This window comes from Dictyostelium purpureum, assembly GCF_000190715.1.
Source record: "Dictyostelium purpureum unplaced genomic scaffold DICPUscaffold_364, whole genome shotgun sequence".
In the NCBI taxonomy this organism is placed as follows: Eukaryota; Evosea; class Eumycetozoa; order Dictyosteliales; family Dictyosteliaceae; genus Dictyostelium; species Dictyostelium purpureum.
Window position 1 is genome coordinate 1 of NW_003519700.1, and position 25,532 is coordinate 25,532.

The 25,532-nt window shown below is 24.7% G+C and overlaps 6 protein-coding genes across 6 annotated transcripts; 2 read left to right on the forward strand and 4 right to left on the reverse strand.

Moving 5' to 3' along the window:
* Window positions 1-1,392: 1,392 nt before the first annotated feature.
* DICPUDRAFT_83316 (uncharacterized protein) lies at window positions 1,393-4,702 on the forward strand (the record flags this gene model as incomplete). Its single annotated transcript, XM_003292665.1, has 3 exons — window positions 1,393-1,444; window positions 1,508-3,829; window positions 4,506-4,702. 3 exons carry the CDS (start codon window positions 1,393-1,395, stop codon window positions 4,700-4,702), a joined length of 2,571 nt encoding a protein of 856 aa, XP_003292713.1.
* Window positions 4,703-4,772: 70 nt separating this feature from the next.
* DICPUDRAFT_40987 (uncharacterized protein) lies at window positions 4,773-8,354 on the reverse strand (the record flags this gene model as incomplete). The annotated part of the gene is made up of 4 exons (XM_003292670.1): window positions 4,773-4,918; window positions 7,057-7,311; window positions 7,381-8,154; window positions 8,237-8,354. The coding sequence occupies 4 exons, from the start codon at window positions 8,352-8,354 to the stop codon at window positions 4,773-4,775; spliced, it is 1,293 nt and encodes a 430-aa protein (XP_003292718.1).
* A 7,260-nt stretch (window positions 8,355-15,614) lies between these two features.
* DICPUDRAFT_50598 (uncharacterized protein) lies at window positions 15,615-16,518 on the forward strand. The gene is made up of 3 exons (XM_003292666.1): window positions 15,615-15,801; window positions 15,894-15,955; window positions 16,037-16,518. The coding sequence occupies exons 1-3, from the start codon at window positions 15,753-15,755 to the stop codon at window positions 16,463-16,465; spliced, it is 540 nt and encodes a 179-aa protein (XP_003292714.1). The 5' UTR covers window positions 15,615-15,752; the 3' UTR covers window positions 16,466-16,518.
* A 63-nt stretch (window positions 16,519-16,581) lies between these two features.
* Window positions 16,582-17,644, reverse strand: DICPUDRAFT_157467 (uncharacterized protein; the record flags this gene model as incomplete). The annotated part of the gene is made up of 2 exons (XM_003292671.1): window positions 16,582-16,818; window positions 16,886-17,644. The coding sequence occupies 2 exons, from the start codon at window positions 17,642-17,644 to the stop codon at window positions 16,582-16,584; spliced, it is 996 nt and encodes a 331-aa protein (XP_003292719.1).
* Window positions 17,645-17,997: 353 nt separating this feature from the next.
* DICPUDRAFT_157468 (uncharacterized protein) lies at window positions 17,998-20,925 on the reverse strand (the record flags this gene model as incomplete). The annotated part of the gene is made up of 6 exons (XM_003292672.1): window positions 17,998-18,477; window positions 18,571-18,665; window positions 18,783-18,870; window positions 19,493-20,166; window positions 20,381-20,554; window positions 20,625-20,925. The coding sequence occupies 6 exons, from the start codon at window positions 20,923-20,925 to the stop codon at window positions 17,998-18,000; spliced, it is 1,812 nt and encodes a 603-aa protein (XP_003292720.1).
* A 210-nt stretch (window positions 20,926-21,135) lies between these two features.
* Window positions 21,136-22,398, reverse strand: DICPUDRAFT_8893 (uncharacterized protein; the record flags this gene model as incomplete). The annotated part of the gene is made up of 2 exons (XM_003292673.1): window positions 21,136-21,460; window positions 21,800-22,398. Coding segments are annotated over 2 exons (924 nt in total), but the record flags the coding sequence as incomplete, so codon positions are not given.
* Between the last annotated feature and the right edge of the window lie 3,134 nt (window positions 22,399-25,532).

The following is a 25,532-nucleotide window of genomic DNA, read 5'->3' on the forward strand; positions in this document are numbered from 1 at the left end:
ATATTATTTTAATTATTATTGTTTTATATAAAAATCTATGCTTTTACTGTATTGTTTTATATAAACACAAAAATCATATATCTTAAGAAAAATACTACCTAATAAAGAATTAAAATAATTAAATTTATAATAAACATAATAATATAAAAATCACACACCCCCTGTAAATAATAATAATAATATAATAAAACTTTTTCACATATATAAAATAATTAAATTAAATAAAAAAATTCACACAGTTTTTTTTTTTTATTTTTTTTTTTATTTATTTTTTTTATTTTACTTTCAAACTATCCAAAGACCAATAATATAATAATAATAGTAATAAATAGTTATATTATAAAATTTTAATTTTTATTTCATTCTCTAGTAATAGTTTAACACAATATAAAAATCAATATAATAGAACATTGTTAAAAAAAAAAAAAAAAACCAAACAAAAAAACTTTATAATTATTATTCACCCATTTTTATATTTTCATAAATTATAAATAAAATAAATTAATCAAAACAAATAATAATTTAATCAATTTTATTTTGAAAAAACAATTTTTGAATCAACAAAACAAGCTAAATTTGCAAACATTTTTTATATAATTTTTTTATTTTTTTTTTTATTTTTTTTTTTTTTCAAAGCCAAATCGTTAATTTTTTTTTTTTTATTTTTTTATTTTTTTTTTTTATATATATTTATTTTTTTTATTTTTTTGTAGAATTAAATATTTTTTTTTTGTTTGCCAATATAAAATATTCAAATAATTATATTTTATCAATAAAAACAGAATCAACAATAAAATTATTATAGTTTTCAAGTTCAAATTTTTTTTTTTTTACAAATCAATTAAATTATTCACATAAATAAAAAAAGAAAAAAAAACAAAACAAAACAAAAAAAAAATAAAAAAAATTAGATTTTTTTTATATTTTTTTATATATATTTATAAAATATTATATATTAGTTTTAAAATTAATATATTTATTTTTGTTAAAAAAGGAAAATTAATTTTAAACCTTTTTTCTTAATATTATTTCGAATTTCAAACCAAAAATTATAATAGTTAATATTAAACAAAAACCATTAATTTTAAATCACCTTATTTAAATCTTAATCACCAAAAAAAATTTATTTATTTATTTATTTATTAAATCAAATTTGTGCTATATAATAAATATCAATCAATATCCATATAATAATAGAAAAACATAAAAATATATATAACATAAACTATAATTATATTTTAATAGTTTAATAAACCAAAAAAATAAAACAGCAATAATAAAATAACAAATTAAAAATTTTTTAAATATATTTATTTTTAATTTTTTTTTTCGATAATATAAATATATAAAAAAATATATATCGGGTGTGTGAATAGTATTTCACTAAACTGAATGGAAAGAGATCAATTAGATTCAACTTTTGTACCAGAATGGTTACGTTCTCGTAAGTATTATATTAAATACTATTTTTATTAATTATTTATTAATTATAATTTTATAATAATAGAAAAAATAGAGGAAAAAAGTACATTTAATTTTAAAAGTAATAGTGTATTAGCGAATGCACAAACAATAGCATCATCACCATCAGCCATAATAACACAAACATTACAAGTTGCAACATCAGACATTAGTGCATCTTCAGCCAATATTAAAAATAACGATAATATAACATTAACTGGCGATCAACAATCACCACCTAAGCTTAATCGCTCTAAATCATCGCCACACATGGAACATGCTAATGGAGGTGGTTCACCTTCTTTTCCAAGTGGCCTCAACCATAATCACAACAATAATAATAGTCAAACATCACATCATAATAATAGCCACCACAGTGCAAAAACATTTTCACCATTAATTTCATCAGAAAAAACGCATATTGCTTTACCAACCACATTCGATTATAATAGCACAAAAAATTTTATAACACCAAAACCAATTAATTTCCCACATACTTTTACATCAACAAATAATAATGATAGTGATGAAGTTTATAGCACCAATATAACAAGTACAAATAATAAATATAAAACTCATAGTAATAATAATATTGGTGGTAATAACAAGCCACCATTGGTTAGTTTTAAATCACAACCAAACTTAAATAGCATCGATCCTTCAATGGCAAATTCTATTAATTTTTCAAAACCATATAGTAATAATAATAATATAAATAACTATTATCCTAACATGAGTGGATATTATCGTGGTTATTCAAGTTATAATCATATGAATAATAGTAGTAATAATAATAATAATCCAAATGTATATAGTAATAATAGTTTGTACCATAGTAGTAATAGTTTAAATAATTCAACAAATAGTATATATAGTAACAATAGTAACAGTAATATTAATAATAATAGTAGTGGTGGCGGTGGTGTTGGACATAGTTTTAATCATATTGTAAATAGCCATCATCACCATCACCCACATAGCAGTGGTCATCACCCACATCACCCACACGACTTTGATCCATTAAGTTCATCATCGTCATCGAATTTTTCATCTCTTTCATCATCATCATCATCTCTTTCATCATCAACATCATCATTTGTAAATAACCAAGAAACTTTTAATCAATTTTCTTTAAGTGATTATAATAATCAATATAATAGCCATTACAACAACCAATATAATAGTAGCCAATATTATAATAGTAATATTCATAATATACCAGAAGAAACCAATTTTGAAGAGGATTCTCAATTCCCACCACTTCAAACTATTAATAAATCAACAAAACTTGGTAGATCAACATCACCAACTCTAACAATTAATATACCCGTATCATCACCATCCTCTTCACCAACACCATTAAATCAACAAACTCCGCCAACTACTCCAAATAATAATAGTTCCCAAGTACCAAATACACCAACTTTGGCATCATTAATTTCTCCACCAACTATACCCAATCCAAGTATTGCAAATGCTGCAGTTGGTTCATCATTATCCTCTGCCTCATTACCATCGTCAACTTCTGCTAATGGTCCAGGATCATCGTCCTCTTCATCTAATAATACCGATGAAAAAGAGAAGGCAAAAGGATTGGTACCTTTCATAAAATCAAGATCTACATCTTCTCAACCCCAAACCTCGGGCACTCAATCAACATCACCATCGCAAACACCAATCGGTCTTTTGGTCCCCAGCCAAATGAAAAAGAGTGGTGCAGTTGGTGCTTCAGCACAACAGAAAACTCTAAAAGCACCTCCAACAATTCCAAATCGTGGCGATTTGAAATCCCAATTCCGTAAAACTTTCTCAGAGCCAACATTTGCAGGTATTGCAAACAAAGATGATATGGTACCTCCATCAAGAAAGGGATTAACAGATCCATCAAGAAAAGTTAAAATTCCAAATCCTGATAAGTTATTAGGTAAAGAGAAATTCTTTGAAAAATTACAATCTGAAAGTAACACTAAAATAATAAACAAATCAGCAACAGCAGCAAATAAACCAATAATATCAACCACCACTATAACGACAAATAAAGAATCAATTTCAATTCAAAATAATGAAGAGATAAAAGAAATTTTATCTAACCAAACAACTTGTACATTAAAATCACAAACTGTATTTAATAATCAACATCAACAACTTTTAAATGTAAATTCATCACCCTCTATCGATAAAGATATTAATAATGATTCTGATGATCATATTAACTCAGAAGGTACTGAGGAAGATGAAGAACACGAAGAAAGATTCTTAAGAGGCTTGGGCTGGATTCCAGAGGATGAAGACCCTATATCAGATTCTGAAATTGAAGAAATTACCTTAAAAATGAAAAGTATTCAAAATAATGAAAGTTTTCAAAAATGTAAATAAAATTTAAAAGATAAAAATAATATTTCGATTTAGAATATAATAATAATAGCAATAATAATAATAATAATAATAATAATAATAATAATAATAATAATAATAATAATAAAAATAATAATAATAATAATAATAATAACAGTAATATAAGAGGCAATATTTAAGTAGCAGTTTTTTATTAAAGATTTTACCAAATAAAAAAATTGAAGGGGTATCTTTTTTTTCTCATTCCAGAATTAAATTACATTTTTTTTTATTTCTTTTTCTTTTTATTTATATTTTCATTTCTATTTATTTTTTATTAAAATATAAATAAACAAAATTATAGTTATAAAGAAAAAATAAAATTTTCAATTACTGCAGAAAAATGCAGTTAGATTTTAAAATCTATAATTTTTATAGATATTATTAAATGACAACAATTATACTAATATACGAATTGTTTTAGACCAAATCAAGTTGTCAACATTATGTGATTCAGATAAACACTTATGATATAGAGAAAATAATAGATTTACTTGAATATTTCAAGAGGTATTTAAAAGAGCTGGAATTAATTCTCTTACAAATATAACATTTATGTTTTCATGGATTGGAAAAAAGAGGTGGATATTAATTAATTATGTCGGTAAACATTTTTAATTCCACTTGAAAAATTGTCATTAAACATTTAGGTTATATATCAACAACCAAATGGAGATCAATACACAAAAATTCTCTAAATCAAGGGAATGGTGAAAATGATGAAGCTGTTGAAAGTGAAGATAATCTAAATGAAAGTAATGGTACAGCTGAAGATGGAGTTGTGACGGAAGGGGGTGTTATTAGATGCAGAGGAGGTGACAATCGACAAATAATAAATAATAAATAATAAATAATAAATAATAAATAATATAATAAATAAACTTTTATTCATTAAATAAACTTTATAATGTTGAAATTTAATTTGATAACAATGGCATTGGTTTAGGATATGTAAGTGTAAATTCAAATTGTAATTTGTCATCTTCTGTTACATATCCGTTTTCTTTATTTAATTTATCACATTTTATAAATTCTCGCCATCCCCATCCATTATTTGTTATTTCTAAGTGTTAAAAATAATTAATAAAAAATTAAAAAATAAAATACTATATTATTTTTTTATAATTTCTATTAAATATTGTTACTTACCCACATCATTGAATGTCAAAGTGTAGTTCTTGTTTTTATTTTTATTTAATAAAGTTATTGAAAATTTTATGTTTTTTTGTTTTTTTGTAGAACTAAGAAAAATACCTACTTGTTCATTAAATGTAATATCTTCAGTTTTACGAAATTCGATTTCAAATCCTGAATATTTTCCAAATTTGGGTGTTGTCACTTTATCACCAACATTAATTTCGGAATAGTTTGAAATAATCCATTTATTATTATATTCATCACGTTTGTTTAATTCATTTATAACATTTGAAAGTTTATAATTTATAACGTTTAATTCCTCTTTACCTTTAATTAATTCTTCAATACTATTTGATAGTTGATTGTTTTTAATCATTAAAATTTCTTTACCTTTAGTTAATTCATCAATACTATTTGAAAGTTGTTTATTTTTAATATTTGAAAGTTCATTATTTTTTGTTAATTCATCAATACTATTTGAAAGTAGATTATTTTTAATGTTTAAATGTTCTATTGATGTACTCAAACCATCTATTGCTGTACTTAAATATTTGGTGTGGTTTATTTGATCTAAATGATTTTCTAAATTACATCTTTTTGTTTTATCATTGCATCCAAATTGTGAAAATTTACATGAAATGGTTACCTCTTGACATTCTATATCTAAATGATTATCCATTTCTCCTCTTTTTATTTTTTCTTCACATACAAAACAGTCTATTAACATTGAAGGACATTCCAGATAATGTTGTTCGATTGTTTTTAATAAGTAAACATTAGAACAATGTGTACAATTTAATGATTGATATTCACATTTGGAAATATGGATTTCATTTTCATTATATCTGATTTTATCATTGCATCCTTTTTCATGATATTCACATTTTACAAATCTAAAACTACATTTTTCAATATGATTGTCTAATTCTTCCAATTTAAAAATTTCTTTACATCCATTGTTATCTTTTATTAATTTTTCACTTTCATCTACTCTAATAATATTTTTGAATGAATATGGACAACATACATCTGTTTTTAATAACAAGTTCTCGAGCAATCTATTTCTTGAGAGTTCATTAAAAGAATTTACTTGAATTTTACATTGCATACATTCCTTTTTTATTTCAAATGATTGTTCCCAGCAATCTTTACACGAACAATGACCTAGTTATTATTAAAATAATTTGGATATTAATAACAAATATTTGGTAAATACTAAAATAAAAATTATTTTTAAATCTTTTACCTTGTCTACATTGATAAATTTCTTTTTTATAATATGTTTCAAAACAAATTGGACATATATATTCATCAATTACAGATGTTAATTCTGAAAAATTAAAATTAATTGGTTCTCTTAACATTTCTTCCTAAATATTTAAAGTAAATAAATTTTTATAAAAAAAATTTAAAAATTTTTAAAAAAAAAATTTAAAAATTTTTAAAAAAAAAAGATTTAAAAAAAAAAAAATTCATTACAGCTTTTTTCGAATTTCAAAAAAAAAAAAAATTATGCAAAATTTATTTTGCCTCATCTAAAGCATATCAATTTTATTTTTATACTCAAAATTATACATTACATTTAATAATATAATTTTCTTCAATGGGATTATATTCAAATAAAATATTAATAAAATATTTTTTAATTTTTTAAAATATAAAATTTTTTTTTTGGAATATGAGTGATGAATTAAATGAAAATTTAAATTTTTTTTAGAAAATAAAATAAAAATATATGGATACTTTCAATAAATGAAAAAAAACTTTTATTTAATAAAATAGACTTTATGAGGTGTAAAAATATAGAAAAAGCATTATAAAATAATTTAAATTTAATTTGATAATAATGGCATTGGTTTGGGATATGTAAGTGTAAATTCAAATTCTACTTTGTCATCTTCTGTTACATATCCGTTTTCTTTATTTAATTCTTCACCTTTTATAAAGCTGGGCCATCCCCATCCAGTTATTGGTATATCTAAGTGTTATAAATAATTAATAATTAAAAAATAATTTAATTTTTTTTATAATTTTTATTAAATAAATAATATTATTATTACTTACCATTATTGTATTTAAGAGTATCATTCTTTTTAGAATCTTTATTTAATAAAGTTATTGAGAATGTTATGTTTTTTTGTTCTCTTGTGGGACGAAGATATATACCTATTTTTCCAATAAATGTGTTATCTTCTCCATTTTTATATAATTTGATTTCAAATAAATTTGGAGCTTTTCCAAATTTAGGTGATATCAAACTATCACCGACATTATGGTTAATTTTGGAATAGTTGGAAATTATCCATTTATTTTTATATTCTTTGCCTCTAGATAATCCATTTATAGCATTTGAAAGTTGATTATTTATAAAGTTTAAATCTTCTTTACCTTTAGTTAATTCATCAATACTATTTGAAAGTTGTTTATTTTTAATAATTAAAAGTTCATTATTTTTGGTTAATTCATCAATACTATTTGAAAGTAGATTATTTTTAATGTTTAAATGTTCTATTGATGTACTCAAACCATCTATTGCTGTACTTAAATATTTGGTGTGGTTTATTTGATCTAAATGATTTTCTAAATTACATCTTTTTATTTTATCATTGCATCCAAATTGTGAAAATTTACATGAAATGGTTACCTCTTGACATTCTATATCTAAATGATTATACATTTCTCCTCTTTTTATTTTTTCTTCACATACAAAACAGTCTATTAACATTGAAGGACATTCGAGATAATGTTGTTCGATTGTTTTTAATAAGTAAACATTAGAACAATGTGTACAATTTAATGATTGATATTCACATTTGGAAATATGGATTTCATTTTCATTATATCTGATTTTATCATTGCATCCTTTTTCATGATATTCACATTTTACAAATCTAAAACTACATTTTTCAATATGATTGTCTAATTCTTCCAATTTAATAATTTCTTTACACCCATTGCTTTCTTTTATTAATTCTTCACTTTCATCTACTCTAATAATATTTCTGAATGAATATGGACAACATACATCTGTTTTTAATAACAAGTTCTCGAGCAATCTATTTCTTGAGAGTTCATTAAAAGAATTTACTTGTATTTTACATGTCATACATTCCTTTTTTTTTTCAAATGATTTTTCCCAGCAATCTTTACACGAACAATGACCTAGTTATTATTAAAATAATTTGGATATTAATAACAAATATTTGGTAAATACTAAAATAAAAATTATTTTTAAATCTTTTACCTTGTCTACATTGATAAATTTCTTTTTTATAATATGTTTCAAAACAAATTGGACATATATATTCATCAATTACAGATGTTAATTCTGAAAAATTAAAATTAATTGGTTCTCTTGACATTTCTTCCCAAATATTTAAAGTAAATAACTTTTTATAAAAAAAATTAATAAATTTTAAAAAAAAAAAGATTTAAAGTAAATAAATTTTTATAAAAGAAATTTATAAATTTTAAAAAAAAAAAATTTGGTGAAATGGAAAAAATTAATAAACTTTTTTCGAATTTCATAAATTTAGATATTTTTTAGAAATTTTTTAAGAGAAAAAAAATCACTTTGAAAGTGAAGGTAAAATTATATTTATATTATTTTTTCTCTATTTAAAAAAAAACAATAATTTATATAAATCCAAAGGAAGGCTACAATGTAGAAATTTTTTAGGACAAGATTTTTTTTAATATAGCTCCAAACCAAACTGTTCATGATATTATCATTAATATAAAACAAACGGGTATTATTTATAATTCTTTATTTTACATTAAACTTATTAAAATTAGTATATTTATAGTAAAATAAAAATAATAAATAAATAATAAATAGTAAAAAAAAGATAAAATAAAATTATAATACATATCAAAAGAATATTATTTTGTTTTTATTTTTTAATCGAAAATATTATTTTTTAGATTTGTCTATTTTATATTTAAGAACATCGATATATGATTTATATGATTTCATCATTAATTCTTGTATTTTTTGATCGGCCTCTAATCTTTGGTTTTGTAATTCTTCTATTTGATAAAGTAAATTATTTGATCTTACTGGGGTCGAGTTTGCAGATCTTGATCTAGAGGTAGTTGTTATATAGCCATTACCATAGTGATCACTGTAAGCTTCGCTATGACTTGGTGAGTAGTGGCTATGGTATCTAATACTTGATGTTGATGATGGATACTGATAAGAGGAACTATGACGACTAAAGGTTGGTGGTGGTGGTGGTGGTGTGTATTGTATTGGTGGTGGCAATAATTTTACTGGAGTGGTTTTCTTTAAAAAGATTTCAATTTCATGAAGCTCTTTTTCATTTTCTTCTAAAATTTTATCAATTTCATCTTCATCTTTGTTTATTGCAAATATTACTCTATTAATTTTACTGGCGCTACTTAAACCTGGTCTGCTATATGGTGATTTGGAGGCTGATGATCTTTGCTTATTATTGGTATAGTATACAGTATTTGCATAATCATCATCGTCATCGTTGAATAATTCATCATTTGTATATTTACTATATCCTTTACTAAAATTGCTATTATTATTGGTTGTAGATGAGGCGGTTTTTGATGCTGAGGTTGTAGTAGTGGTAGTAGTCGATGTGCCAAATTTAATTGGGGTCGAGCTAAACTCTTTCTTTCTTTTAGAGGATGGGGGATTTGAATTTAATCTAGATGGGGAGGGCTCTGGTGATAATATTGGTGATCCATTGTTGTTATGAGTTTGTTGTTGTTGATTTAAAGATTGTTGCTCTTGTTCTTGTTGTAATTGCTCAGACTGTAGTTGTAATTGTAATTGTAGTTGTTTAATTTGTAATTGTAATTTTAATAATTCATTTTGTAATGATTCTTTTTCGCTGTTTAGTTGAGATATTGTGGTGTTTAATTGAGAGATATGAGATTCATAAATTTCTTTTTGTTGTTGTAATTGTTGTTGATTGGTTGAAGATTGCTCTTGGTCATTATTATTTATATATGTTAATTTTTCTTTTAATTCTTTATTCTCTTGCTGAGCCAATTCCAATTGTTGTTGATTATGTTCATTGGATTGATAAAGATTATCATATTCTTGTTTTATGTTTAATAAAAGAGATTCTGTTTCTTGTTTTTCTGAATCGATTATGTTTTGTTTCTCTTCGACTTCTTGTTGTAATTGCTTTTGAGTAAGTGAAGCTTTTTCTAACTGTTGGTCAACTTCTTGTAAAATTAATTTTACGTGTTTATCTTGTGATTCTTTTTCTTTTTCAAGAGAGCTAAGGACATTTGTCATTTCATTCATTTTTTCATTGTGGAACTCTTGAATTTTGATAATTTCATTCTGTAATGTCTTATTTTCTGTATTTAATATTTCTAGTTCTTGATTTTTTATTGTCTTTACATCTTTGTTTAGTTGATTGGCACTCTTTTGTCTTGATTTGAAGTCGTTTATAATATCGTTTAATAAATTTTCTAAATATGCCAAGTTCTTTTGAATGTGGATATTTTCATTTTCTTCCTCTTCAGCACTTTGAGTAGCATCAGGAAGTGTTTTGAGTTTGCTCTTTATGAGTTGAGCATTTGGTGTGTCTATTATATTTGATATTAATATATGGTCAAGTAGTGCACATATATCACTGTTTACAGATATGATAAATTGATTAAGTTGTTCTTTACCTTGAATTAATGATTCAATTTCAGAAGAGTTTGTATTTATCACAGATTGAAGAGTTTCAGCTTCATATTTGTATGTAGAGAGTAATGTTTCAAATTGTTCTTGTTGTATTTGATATTGTTCTAGTGATGTTTGCTCATATTGTTCTTGTTGTTTAATTTGTTCATCAATTTCGGACTTGTGTTGATCATTAATTTCTTTTATACGTTCTAGGTATTCATTTTCAAATTTATCTCTAAATTCTTTTTCTAGTTCTTTTTCTAATTCTTTTTCTACTTCATTTTTTAATTGTTTTTTATTTTCTTGGACCTCTTTTATTTCTTTTTCGATTTCTAATTTGAGGTTTTTAAATTGTTTTCTTTCTTTTTCAAATTCTATTTCAAATTCTTTTTCAATTTCTTGAATATGTTTTTCATTTTCAATTCTTTGCGATTCTAGTTCTTTTTCATATTCTTTTCTTTGTTGGTCAAATTGTTCTTTAAAGCTTTCTTCAAATTCTTGTTGATAAATTTCAAATTCTTCTTTTGAAATATAATCTTCATGTAAACTATTATCATTTTGTTCTTTATTATTATTATTATCACTATTATTATTGGTTCTTTTATCATCTTCTTTAATATCATCATCAAAGTTTTGATCTATAAGTTGAATTGAATCTTGAGATGAATTTAAAACTATAGAGTCATTGTCGCTTTGATGGTCTTCAACATCTTCGTGTAATACAATTTCATCTTCTAATTCTTCTATTGAGTTTCTAATACTTTCTTTTTCTTCGTCGTCTTCATCTGGATGGTATTGAACACTGTTGGTATCGCTTTCTTCTTGATCATCATGAATAATAACTTCATCATCTAATTCATCGAATGCATCGTCGATGCCATCTTCGTCAAAATAGTAGTTGTTTGTTTCACCATGCTCTAATTCATCATTTTCATCATCGTCGTCATTTTTTGAATTTTCAAATAGTTGATTGCTATTAATGTTATAGTTTGTTGGAATTGGTGATGAAATATTCTTAACAAAGGAATATTCTTCATCGTTAAGGTTTAGTGTCTTTGTATTTACCCCATCATTAGAATATTTTACATCTGAATTAAAGCTAACATGTTTCTTTTTCAAAGCTGATAGTCTTGAATCTGGTTCGTAGTCTGAATTAACTGATAATGATTTTTTGCTAATACCAATTTTGCCAAGCAATTCTCTGTAGTGTGGTGAAATATCGTGGAGTTGGAGTAAAACATCTTTGGCAATCTTGAGATCTCGCTTTATTTGTTCAAAGTTTGATAGTATATCTTCATAGTCTTTAATTTCAGTGTCATGTCTATTTTGTTGTTCCATTAGTTTTTGATTATTATTTAATACTCTGGCATATTCAAATTGAAGTTTCTTCATATCAGCCAATTCTTTAGTCTTTCTATCGTATCTCTTTCTTAATTCTTCATATGATATATCATTTTCATTTGGGCTAGAATATATGTTGTTTTGTGGTTGGATGATTGGTGATGTTGATGCAGAGGTATTATTATTGGTTGGTGACTGTGTAGCATTTGAATCATTTGTTGTAGTAGTTGAAGATTTTACAGTACCATCACTATTTAATGATAAACCATTTTCATTAATATTTTGAATAATCATGTCTAAAGATGATGAAGATGAGTTCTCTCTGTGATGGGTCTTTCTTTTTGTTGGGGTGGATGGTGGAGTAATTGTAGTGTTGGATTTGGTGTTGGTTTTGTTGATTCAATTGTTGTAGCTGAACAATTTGTTGAGTTTGGTAATCAATTTGTTGTTGTAATTCATCCATATGTTTCATTTGATGTTCATTTACAGATTTATATTCTTTAAGTTGATCTTCTAAATCATCGATTTCTCTAGCCAATAATTCTTTTTCTTCTTTTGAGAACTCTAACAGTTGACTGGATGCATTTAGTTCTTCATTTAACAATTCTAATTCTTGGTTTGCTTTCTCTAATTCTAGCTTGAGTTTATCTGTATTCTCTTTAATGTTGTCTTGTGGTTGTTGTTTTTCATGAGTAGACTCTAGTTGGTTCTTTAGTTGTCTATTACTTTCTAATAGTTGATTGATGGTTTCTTGTTTCTTTTCCAACTCTTTTATAGTTTCATTATATTGTGAATTCAAATTGTTATGTATGTTCATAACTTCATCAGATTTTTCAAATGCTTGTTTATATTGTTCAGCATTGGCTTCTAATTCCTTAATTTGGCTTTGGTATTGTTCTATAATTTGTTTATTTTCTTCTTTAAATTGATCAGTTTCTTCTAATTGTTGTTTCAGTATCTTTATTTGGTCTTCGTTTGATTCTAGTTTTTCGTAGTTCTCTTTTAATTCATTATACTCGGTGACGACCTCTTCATAGCTGTTTCTTATAGTTTGGTTTTGTTCAGTAAGTTCGTTATTATTATTTGTTAATACTTGATAATCATCATTTAAGTCACTAAAGCTCTTTGTTAATTCATCATGATGATTCTTTAATTCTTGGTATTCACTTTGTAAACTATCAATCTCTTGTAAGTGCTCCTTGTTTGATTCTTTTAGTTGTTTTTCAATGTCTAATGTATTTTGATATGATTTTGATAGTTCTTGGTTTTGATTTTCATAATCTTGATTCTTCTTCAATAGCTCTTCTTTTTCATTCAACAATACTTGTTGTTTATTATTGATTTCTTGATATTGGGTTGAAAGTTGATCATGATCTATAATTAATTGATTCAATTTTTCTTTATAATGTGATTTTTTTTTTTTAAGGTTATCCAGTTTTTCAACTAATTCTTTTGTATAACTTTTTTCATTCTCTAAGTGCTAAATTTTTTAAAAATAAAAAAAAAATATTAATAAGTATTCAACGAAAAGAAACGTGTCATATGATGGGTATACATACACTTTCTAACTCTCTAAGTTGTGAAATTTGTTTATTAAATTCAATTTCTAATTTTAAGAATTCATCATTTTTAAGAATTTCGTTACTGTGATTTACATCATTACTGCCATCGCCAATTTCAACAACTTTATTACTACCAGATGCCTTTAGTTCTTTAATTTCTTTTTCTAATAAGTGAATTCTATCCTGGTTCTTATTTACCTCTTCTTCCATAGTCTTTCTGGTGATCGCCAATTGTTTCTCTAATCTCTTGCTCTTTGTTTCAAATTCAACTGAACTTTCTTTTGCCTCTTTGATTTGCTCCAATAATGAGTTTTTACTTTGATCTATATTCATAATTGAATTAAAGTGTTCCTAAAAGGAAAAAAAATAATTAGTTTACTATTATTGATATGGTTTAAATTGATAGCTGTATTAAAAATTAATTTTATATATGTATACATACTTGATCAAGTTTAAGTTGTTTTTCATGAAGACTTGATAAATCATTCTCTAAATTATTAATTTTATCTAAAAGCTTATTCTTTTCTTCAAGTAATGCTTGGTATTCAATTGATGATATGATGCTAACAGTTGAATTAGTTGTATTATTGATTATTGGTGATGAGGAGGAGGTGATAGGTGTAGTGCTACTATTGGTTAAAGTATTGTTTTTGAATGATGATAATTTCATCTCTAAATCTTCAATAGTTTCATTTGCAATATCTAAATTAAATTTCTCTTTATTCAGTTCTAATTTTAAATGGTCACATTTATCTTGTAAATCTTTAATCAGCTTTTTAGATTGCTCATCCATGTCAAATTCTACTTGTTGTGGCTGAGTATTATTACTTGTACTAGTATTACTAACGGTATCTTGTAGCTTTCTAATTGTATCATTTTGATCAACAATTTGAATTTCAAATGATTGGATTTTATCTTTTAATTCTTGATTTTCATTTATAAGATTAGATTCGTTAGAGTGCAGTTGGTCAATTTGAATAAACTGGTTCTTTATCTCTTCTTGTAATGATAGAATTTTCATTAACATTGCATTATTCTTTTTTAAATCTATACTATTTTGATCATTCTTAATTGATTCTATAAGCTGATTTAGAGAGTGCTCGTCTTGAACTTCTTCTTCAGTCATTTCATTTGTTGATGATGCTGTAGCGCTATAAGTTTGCTTTAATAAATCTATAACCTCTTGATTTTCTTTAAGCTTAATTTGAGTATCTCTCAATTTAAATGAACTTGATTCTTGTTGTTCAATTAGTTTAGTACGTTCGTCCTCTAAAAGTGAGACCTGGGCCGATAGGATCGATGTTTTCTTTCTTTCATCAACAAGTTTCATTTGAGCCTGGATTATATTCTTTTGGACTTCTTCTAAATATGACTTTTGATTATCTTTTTCCATCATCATCTCTTTAACACTTGAAATTAATTTTGAATTTTTTTCTCTTTCATTTTCAAAACAAACAATTGTTTTTTGATGCAGTTCTTTCTCTCTTGAAATCTCTTCCAAAAGAAATTCTTTTTCTTCTATTGATGCCATTTTATTATTATAATTTAAATATTGATATTTAAATTTTATTTATTTTTTATTGGTAGTTTCTATTATTGTTTATTATAAGCTATATTTATTGTTTAATAAACATTATGAAAGATGTGTTATTACTAAAAAACAAAAAAAAAAAAAAAAAAAAAAAAAAAAATATTTTAATTTTTAAATCAATTATAAATTTATGAATAAAATTATTAAAATAAAATTATTTTGTTATGTATTATTTTGATTTTTTAACAAAACTAAAGTTTTTAAAACAGCTACTACTGTAAAGTTATATATGTGGATGAGAAAAGCGTGATGGTAGTGCTGTTTTATAATCTATGGACCAATGTAGTCGTTAAATTTTTAATATTAAAAATATAAAAACAAATTCAAAAATTTAAAAAAAAAAAATAAAAAAATGAAAAAAAAAAAATAAAAAAATAAATTTTTAATTGAAAAAAAAAAAATTATTTTTTTAATTTTTCAAAAAAATAATAAAAAAAACAAAATAAATTTACTCATTTATATTAAATTGGAGGTTTTTTTATAATAAAATACACAAATAAATAAAACCTTTGTATTTGGAGATTAGTAACCAAAATTAAATTTATAAATAATCAAAACATAAACACAAACACACATATATAATTTAAAAAAAAATAATTAATTTAAAATGAGAAGACAACAAAGAGCTCAAGACAGCGATTTTTTAGATGAACAAGGTAATTATATGGCTATATTTACTTTTTAGTAGATTTCAGATAATATTAATTTTTAAAAAACTATATTAATGCGTATCTCTTAACTATAATAGAACAAAATGATCTTATAAGCGGTTTATTATCAAAAGATAAACAATCTGCATTGTTTTATAGAGTATGATATTAATAAAATAAAAGGATAACTTTATATATATATGTATTGTACTAATCAGTTGGCAACTTTATATTATTTTAGAAATGCATGAGTTATATAGGATTTTTTTGTGGATTTTTAAAATTATTATGCGCAATTATGCCATTTAATGTATTACCATTCGAACATGCAGCACATAACAGTTTAAGATTATCAGGTGTATCAACATTTATAATGGCATGGATGGAATGGATTTCATCATCAGCATATGTAGCAGGTGGTATTGCAATGTATCCAGAGTTTGTCAAAGGTTTCATTAGAAAATGGATTATGATGGCATGCATTGGTTTCTCTGGTTTCGTTTCTATTATTGTATTGTTTGTAACTGGTAATATTTTAACCACCCTTTGGATTACCGGTTTAAATTGTATCTATTTATTTGGATGTCTCTATGTCTACACTTTAACCTCAAATGGCCAAAATGAAATCATCAATCTTCAAAAATTCCAATACCCCCACAAAAAAGCTTAAAAATAATAAAATAAATAAATAAAATACATTATATATATTTAACGTTTAAATATAAAACAAACAAACAAACAAACAGTATAATAACTTTAAAAGTTTATTTAATTTTATTTTCATTCCTATGCAGTTGTAGTAGTTGTATTTGTTGTTTCATTTTTTGGAGTTTCAGTTGTGGAGTCAATGATTTCAGAAAGGAATGATGTAAGTGAGTCAATTGTAATCCTGCCTTTTCTGTTTATAAATTTAGCAGCAGATTCCATTTCATCTCTTGTAATATAAATGAATTTGCCTCTGTCGTCAATAACACCCGAAATTAAACCCTCTTTATCCAATGTCTTTATACGTTCAACTACATCCTATGGTAAATAAAAATATGGTTAGATATACATTATATATTTATTGTATTTCATTTAATATACATACCGAGGTTTTTAAATTAAATTCCATAGCTACATCCTCTAATAAACAGATTTTGTGGTCTTTTAAATAATCGATAAATTTTTGTAGTAAGGACTGGTCGTTATTGCCATCTTGGTTATCCTCACCTGTTTCGTCTAATGTAATATCAATTTTATGTAAGTTGTATTCTTCATCTTCTTTCTTTTCTTGCTCCAATCTTAATTTTTCTTCCTCTTCTTTTTTTAATCTTTCAATTTCTTTTTGTTCTTCTTTTTTCTTTTGAGCACGAGCATCTCTTTCTTCCTCATTTTTCTTTTTCTCTTCTCTCGTATGTTCTTGGTACTCTCTGGCTCTCTTTTTTTCCTCTTTTCTTCTTAATTTCTCTAATTTTTTAGTTCCAACCTTTTTACCTGCTTTTAACTTTGAGATCTGTGAATTTGCTAAATTTAAATTGGCTTCATTATGAATATCATCTTCTTCATCTTCCTCATCTTCAGAATTTGATAAATCACTTGAATCAGATGATTCAGGTTCTTCAATTTGTTGTCTCCTATTTCTAATATTCATTCTGCCTAAACCTCTACCTGGTCTATTATTGTTATTATTATTGTTATTGTCATTATTATTATTATTTACAATCTCATTTATATTATTATTATTATTATTATCTACAATTGTTTGGTTTTCTTGGGTTTCATTGTTGTTTTTAAAAATTTTATTAAATAATAGTTTAATGATAATTATTATAAGTACTGATAAAACTATTGATCCTATTATATTCATTATTGTTTTTCTGGATTATAATATACTGTTATTCTAGATAATATATCAAAAAAATAAAAAACAAAAAATAAAAAAAGAAAAAAATAATTTAAAATTAAATTAAAAAAAAAAAAAAAGAAAAAATAAAATTTTAAAAAAAAAAAAACATATAGTTTAAAATAGATTGATGATTTAAAAATATCATTCTTTTATTGAATTTTTTATTTACATTATTAATTATTAAATATTAAATTATTAAATTATTAGATTTTTAAAAATATTTTTTTTTTTTTTTTTTTTTGATCAACTGTTCATGAAGATTGGTATTATTATATTATATTATATTACTTAAATTATAATTTAATGAGTCAATATTATTTTTTCTTTTTGAATTCTTTCATAACTTTTGCCATTAGTTTTGGTTGATTTGAAGCGGGTGATGATTTAAAAACATTACCAAAACCACCACCACCACCACCGCCGCCACTGCTACCACTACTACCGGTACGTTCACCTCTATTTACAAATGTACCATTGCTATATTTATTGGAGCTTGAAACACTACTTTGTTTATATGTTGCAGTCTTAGCGACATAGGTTGGTCTTGCTCTAACCGGTGTTTCGGCTTCACTCAACACTTTAATTTGTTTAGATTGTCTATTCTTTGCAGCATTGTTATAGGTGTTTCTTAATTTATCACCAGTTTTTCTTGCTTTATCTAAATAGTTTCTTTCGAGGACAACATATAATTCTCTCCAAGTTTCGACATCATTATCCTCTGGGGATACGCTTTGGTTTGGTGATAAATTGAAACAGTGTCTTTTCCATAACTCTTCTGTGTCAACATTTCTACCCTATAAATTAATAATATTAATAAATAAATAAATAAATATTAATATTATTAGGCGAGCTTAATATATCCAATAGATTAATTATCGACACCATACTATTTTATTTTCAATGGCAATAAGCTGTTGAGGTGGGCATTTATCAAGAATTACAATCAAAAGTTTATCTGGTATTCTTCCTAAACCTTTTATATCTAAATAAATAGTATATAAAAAAAAACTATGTGGTTAATTTCCGAAATTTTTTTTTTTTTTTTTTTTTTTTTTTTTTTTCTTTTCTAAACATCTATGTTGCTCAAATGATAACCTACTATCTAATGAATCCTTAATTCTTTGTGTACATATCGAAAGTAATGTTGGCACTTCAATTTCGTCCCCAAATAAGTTATCCATAATCTTCTATATAATAAATACTGTAGTTTATTATATTTTGATACAAATTAAATATATTAATAAATAAAAAAAAAAAAATCTTATATATTCTTGTTTAATACAACAAAAATAATGAAGAAAAAATTTTAAAAAAAAATATATTAAAATAAAAAAAAAAAATTAAAATAAAAAAAAAAAATGAAAATTTAAAAAAATTAAAAAAAAAAAAAAAAAAAAAAAAAAATAATAATATTTTATATGGATAAAGTTATAACTTTGTTATATAGAGGTTAATTTATTTATTTTTTATCACACTCCACCACACCACACCACACTCCATCCCACAAAAAAAAAAAAACTTATCATTATTATTGAGAAACTTCATTATTTGTAATGTTGGTATCTTCTTTTGTGTATAGAGGTTCCCCGTGTATGGAGACCAAGTAGTTTAATTTCCTTGAGTTTGATTGATTGGTATTGCTGTTTTTTAATGAATAATTTTCATAAAGAAAGTAAAGTTCAGCATCTTTTCTTTCAATTGGGGTAATCTAAATAAAATTTTTAAAAAAAAAAAAAATTAATTTTTAGTAATCGGAAATTATAATAATCATTTTTTGGACCATCAAACAGTTATATGAACAATACATACATGTGATAGATTTAGTTTTGTTAATTTTGAAATTCTGGGTATTATATTTAATCTGTTTAAATAAATGTTTTTATTGACCGATATCTTTTTTACTCCTGTTGAGGTGGTCACTGTTTTGGTATTGTTTGTTTCATCCTGTTGATTTTGATCTTTGATAGCTGCAGCATCTAATAAAAGAGAGTCAATAATCGGATTTTCTCTAAATGATAATTCTTCTAAATTTTGTAAATAGTCTAATTCTTCGACATGTCTCCAATCACTAATATTATTATTTGATAAATACAATATTTTCAAATTCTTGAATAGTTTTGTGGTTGTAGTGCTATCGTCTTGATTTTTATTGATATCGCTAAATTCAATAGAATCGATTTGATTGTTGTTTAAATTTAGTTCTTGTAGGTGTTCCAAAAATCCTATTGCTGTTATATCATTAAATGATTTAATTTTATTATGAGCCAAATCCAAAGATACAAGTTTTGAGAATACATCCAAGCTACTATTAGATATATTTTCAATTGAATTATTTGATACTACTAATGTTTCTAAATTTGAAAATATTTCTTTACAAATTGGTAATAAAAAAGCGAAATCCGATATAAATAAATTATTTAATACTAATGATTTGGTTTTCGATGGTAATTCTATATTGTTGTCATTACTCTTTTTGATTTCCGCTATTTTATTTATAAAATTTGTTCCATCAAATATCAATTTATTATCACTTAAAACTAATTTTTCTAAATTTGGTAATTGAATAATTAGCTGAATAACTTGATTCCAATCATAAATTAATGTATTTGCTAAATTCAAATGTTGTAAATCTTTACAATTGATAACGATGTTAGTATTTGTTATGATCCACATCACATTACACTATAATATACATACTTTTAAAATAATTAAAAATTGCTGGGTATTCATCGATTTCTGAAATTAATAAATGGCTTGCTGAAATTATTTTTTGTTGTTTAAAATCTTTTTGTCTTTCCCTAGTCTCATTCATACCAATCATTTCAATTGGAATTTTAACTTCTGGTTTTGTAGTTTCTACATATAAATCATCTATTTTAAATAAATATATTAATATTTATTACAATTTATTTATTAATATTAATATATATATTATACATACCATAGTTTTCAATTTTGTGATGATATTTATTGAATAACATTTCTAAAAAATGTTTACCCTTTACTAATTTCTCTGGTTTCATAAATGAACCACTACCATTATATTGACATTGAAAATATTGTTTACCTTTGACTGTACCGAAATGTTTCCCTCTTTTAGGATCGTCCCACTCTATGCCATACCAATTACCATCAAATCCATCTACGCTTCCTTCATATCTAATAGTTCCAATATATCCATCATCACTTTGAATTCTTTCACCAATTTTAAATTTATTACATGTATTGTTTGGTTCGCCCATTTTATTTAATTTAAAAATGAATTCTAATCAAAAAAAACCAAAAAAAAAAAACCAAAAAATAATCAAAAAAAAAAAATAAAATTAAAAAAATAAAAATTAAAAAAAGAAATAATAATATTGATTAGAAAAAAAAAAAAATTATTATTTTTAGTTTAATTTATTCGATTAAAATTAGTGTTTTTTAAAAGTATTTCTATTTTTAGTTAAATAATAATAAAAAAATAAATAAACAAATAGTGATGTAAAGACTAATAGTGTTATTATATAGCCTTGGTAATATGGATTTGTTTTTAAAAATATTGTAGAGTTTGAAACTATGAATAGGATCAATTGGAATAGGTTCAAAAGAACATTAGTCTGGTGTAATATATTTCTATTGGAGGGCTTGAATACTAAATAGCTGATTATATATACTAATTGAATTACAAGGATTGAGACCAAATAAACTTTACTTTTGAATAATAGTGTTATTGATAGTACTGTTAACAATGAAAATTTTGATGCTATAATTAAATCCCACCCAATGAATTTTGGTCTATAGTTTGATAGTTTCTTTAAAATTAAATAAAGGATTTCAAAATCTCTGTTTATTGATGACTTGATGTTTTTGGCTTCGATTTTTCTGCTATAGATAATGGGTCTTTTACTGTTAAAATTTTTGAGTAGTCCTATGACCATGAACAATGGTACCAGTATTATTATTGCTATAAAAAAGAAGCCAAAGAAAGAGAGAAAGAGGTGACTTGGCTTATCAAAATATGCAATTGTAAAATCTATTGCTAAATATTTATATAAACCAAAGTACCCTTGAATCTCTTTTGGTGTTAAAATGGCTAAAGAGTTGAAAAATAGTGGTATTAGCAGTAACAAGAACAATCTCCACTGTGATGCCATCTTGAACATTTTATCATTTCTGTAGGGAGCAATATTGCTTATAAACTTTGGAGGGGCGCTATAGTTGAAGTTTTTATTATGATTTCTTTTGAAAAAGTTTTTTATTGGACCGTAGAACTTGATTATTAGTTTTAATGTTATGTCACTATAACCAATTACCACTAGATAGATGATGGCTGCAAAGGAAAATCCAATTTTATGAAGAGCACTTGAATTTTTAAATAGACATACACCATCAAACAAATCCCATGAGACTTTGAAAAAGGGTAAAACATATAAACCAGGGTAAGAAAAGAAAGCGACTGAATTAATCTGAAGAAATGTGATACTATTACAAAGCCAACCAGAGAAATTGAGATATTTGGCAATTGAAAGTACCAAGCCATACACTGTAAACAAGATTATAATTAAAACTAAAAGTGAAGGTCTGTAAGTTGAGCAACAATGAATACCATTTTTGGCGGGTATAATATCAATCTGTTTATTTTCAGAGCAATAGTTACATAGATTTCCTCCAGAGAAAGGATAGTTGCATATATTATTAGAGCTACACATCCCATAGGCACATTCTTGAGTAAATGCGATATCGTTATCGATAATGTAAAAGTTATTGAATGCGTACACATAAGACTCGATACATGATAAATAGTTGAGGGGACATGATAAACATTTTTCTTGACTATTGCTATAGCTAGAACCTTGTGGACAATATTTGCATGAATTAATAGATTGATATTGATATCTTGGGCAATCAACTACTCTAACCAAAAGAGAACCACCATTAGAATTATAGTATGGAGCAGTAACTAAAAATGTATCACCAACCAAACCTTGAAACAAAAATACAAAATAACCACGACCTGAATTTACATTTGACTCAATTATATTTGTTACTAAAACAATTGAACCATTTGGATATGTCTGGTTATATGTAATTACAAATTCAACCTTGTCTATAAAGAATGGGAATATTTTATTATAATAATCAATAAAATAATAATCAAACTCTGATACTGATGCAAAAGTAACTTCATATTCCAATTGCCCTCCATTTGAATAGTTTGATTGTGCCCCAGAGAATTTTATTGCTTGAATATCTATTAATTAAAAAAAAAACAATTAGTTTAATGAATATTATAAAGATATCTAAAGATATTTATTTTTATTATATTTTATAACTTACTTGAATAAAAGATTGAATCTTCTGGAATAAAATTATCAGTAAAATTATTTTGCTGGTATATTAAAGAGAGATTTGTATCGAAAGGGAAATTTGTAGTACCAATGAGGCCAATGGAAGCTGTGTTTTTTGTTATTAAATTATTTGAAAATGAAGATTGATTCGATACAAAAGCACTGTCAAAATATTGATAACCATCAACATCGAATATGGAACCACCATCTCCAAAATTATTTGAAAATGTTGAGTTTTCGACTTTAAAGTAGCCGACTAAAGGTTGATCTACTTTATATACTATCAATGAACCTGATGGAATGTAGTTATTGCTGAATGTGGAGTTGTTGACAATTAAATAATTAATACCATCTCCATATAATAAACCATTGCCCTCACCTGTATTATTAGAAAAAATTGAATCTACAAACACCATTAACTCAGTAACATTTGAACTAACAAAGAAAAGCGTAATAGAGTTGAGTTGATTGTTGTTAACGACTGTACTAAAGAAGAAAATCGATGACGATTTTTCTACTTGGAAAAAGTTGGTTAGCTTAATTTCATTATAACTAAAAATTGAATCTGTGAATGAGATTGAAGATGAAGCGGATATTTCAAAAAAAGCTGAATTGTAGTACTCGTTATCGTTTAAAGATTGCATGATATTGATGATGGTGTTATTACTAAAATTGAAATTTGTAAAGTTTGCATACGAGTTTAACGCAGAGAAAAAGTAGAGGGCAAAATAATTTTTTAAGATATAAACATTTGAAATTGAAGCAGATGATGAAATTAGTGATACTAAGTAGTCTATTGGATTTTTATTATATTCGTAGTGCAGGTTATCAATTTCAATATTTGAGTCGATGGACATTAAAAAACCCCCAGTATTTTTATTTAGATATATAGTTTTCATTGAAAGAAATGTTTGATGGTTTGTGATGATTGGTCTGAAAATATTGCTATTAAATTCTACTTGATTAATATACATTGTTGAATTATCTAAAAATAGTAACATGTAAACTATTGATTGGTAACCATTAGAGTTACTATTGTTGTTTTCTGATTTTTGGTCACCTGAATTCTTTGAAAAAATACTGTTATTGATGGTTACATTACACTCGGTAAATTTGAATGAATAATACTGTGATGAGCATGAGGTCATATTAAGGCCATTGATTTCGATATTTGAATTTACTGATTCCACAATACCATTTTGATAAAATGATAGTCTTTCCATAGTGGTATTATTAATGGTTACATCCGATGAATTTATAATCATGAATGCAGAATCTGTTGAAAATAATTTTGAGAATATGGTATTACTAATGTGAAAGGTTGAATTATTAATTTGAAAGAATATTGAATTTGAAAATGAATTGGTAATTATTGATTGGTCTATTGATATACTGGATCTATCATCTGAACTTGCTATAGATGATAAAAAAGAGAAATTACTATTACCAAAATACAATTGGGAGCCCTCTTCGGCCACTACAAAGAATTCCTGGTTTAATGGATTATAGAAATTAAAGTAAGCAAACACATTAAACCTATTGAAAGTACCAGTTGAATTTAAAGTCAACGTAAAAACTTTGGGTATCATTAACTGCTTCATTTGAATGTTGTCAAAGTGGAACTCGGCATCTTTTAGAACAAACTGACCCAGGCAATTTAATGTTAAGTTTTGACAAAATATATAGCTTTTTTGAAATAAAACATAGCCGTTATCCATATCGCTCATTCTTATTAGATACGGAACTTTATTATTATTGGCGCATTCTGCAATTGAATTGGTAAAGAAAACATTTGATGGTGCTTTTATATTTACCAATGAAAAACTGCAGTCATTCATATCCAAATGGCTTAGATATAATGTACCTGACCCTATTTCTATAAACTGTGGCGATGAAACTGCAGAAAGGAAATTACTATTAAAAGTTAATTTGCAGCTCCAACACCTAATAAAAGTTTCAGTTGTTAAATAATTTGATATAGCAGAATTGGTAATCTCTAAACTTGCTGATTCTCCAACATGAGCAAAACTGCTGAAAAACCTTGAAGCAACTCCTTTGATAAAACAATTGTTGAATGTTGCACTTGAATTACCAAATATTCTAAAGATTATTGGATCTGGGCCATAAGTGTACGTTATATAAGACCATTGAAAATTAATAATGCCAAAATTAAAAAATGAAAATAGTGAATCGATTGTATTTGAATCTATAACCTCCAATGAAATATATGACCCCAATTGAACTGATTTCAATAAGCTCGAGTTATACACATTGACATAGCTAAAAGTATCTATATCAGTATTATTGATATTTGCACCAACTAAACTACTGTTCACATTCAACTGGATTAGACTGCTATATAATTGAATATAATTTTTGAAAGCAAATTTAAATTTGCTAGAGTTCTCAATATATACACTTGACTCTACTATATTCGTTATTATATTACTGCTAATACTATAGTCCAATATACTATTGTTATCTATTTCCACTACACTATTAAAAATATTAATTTCATT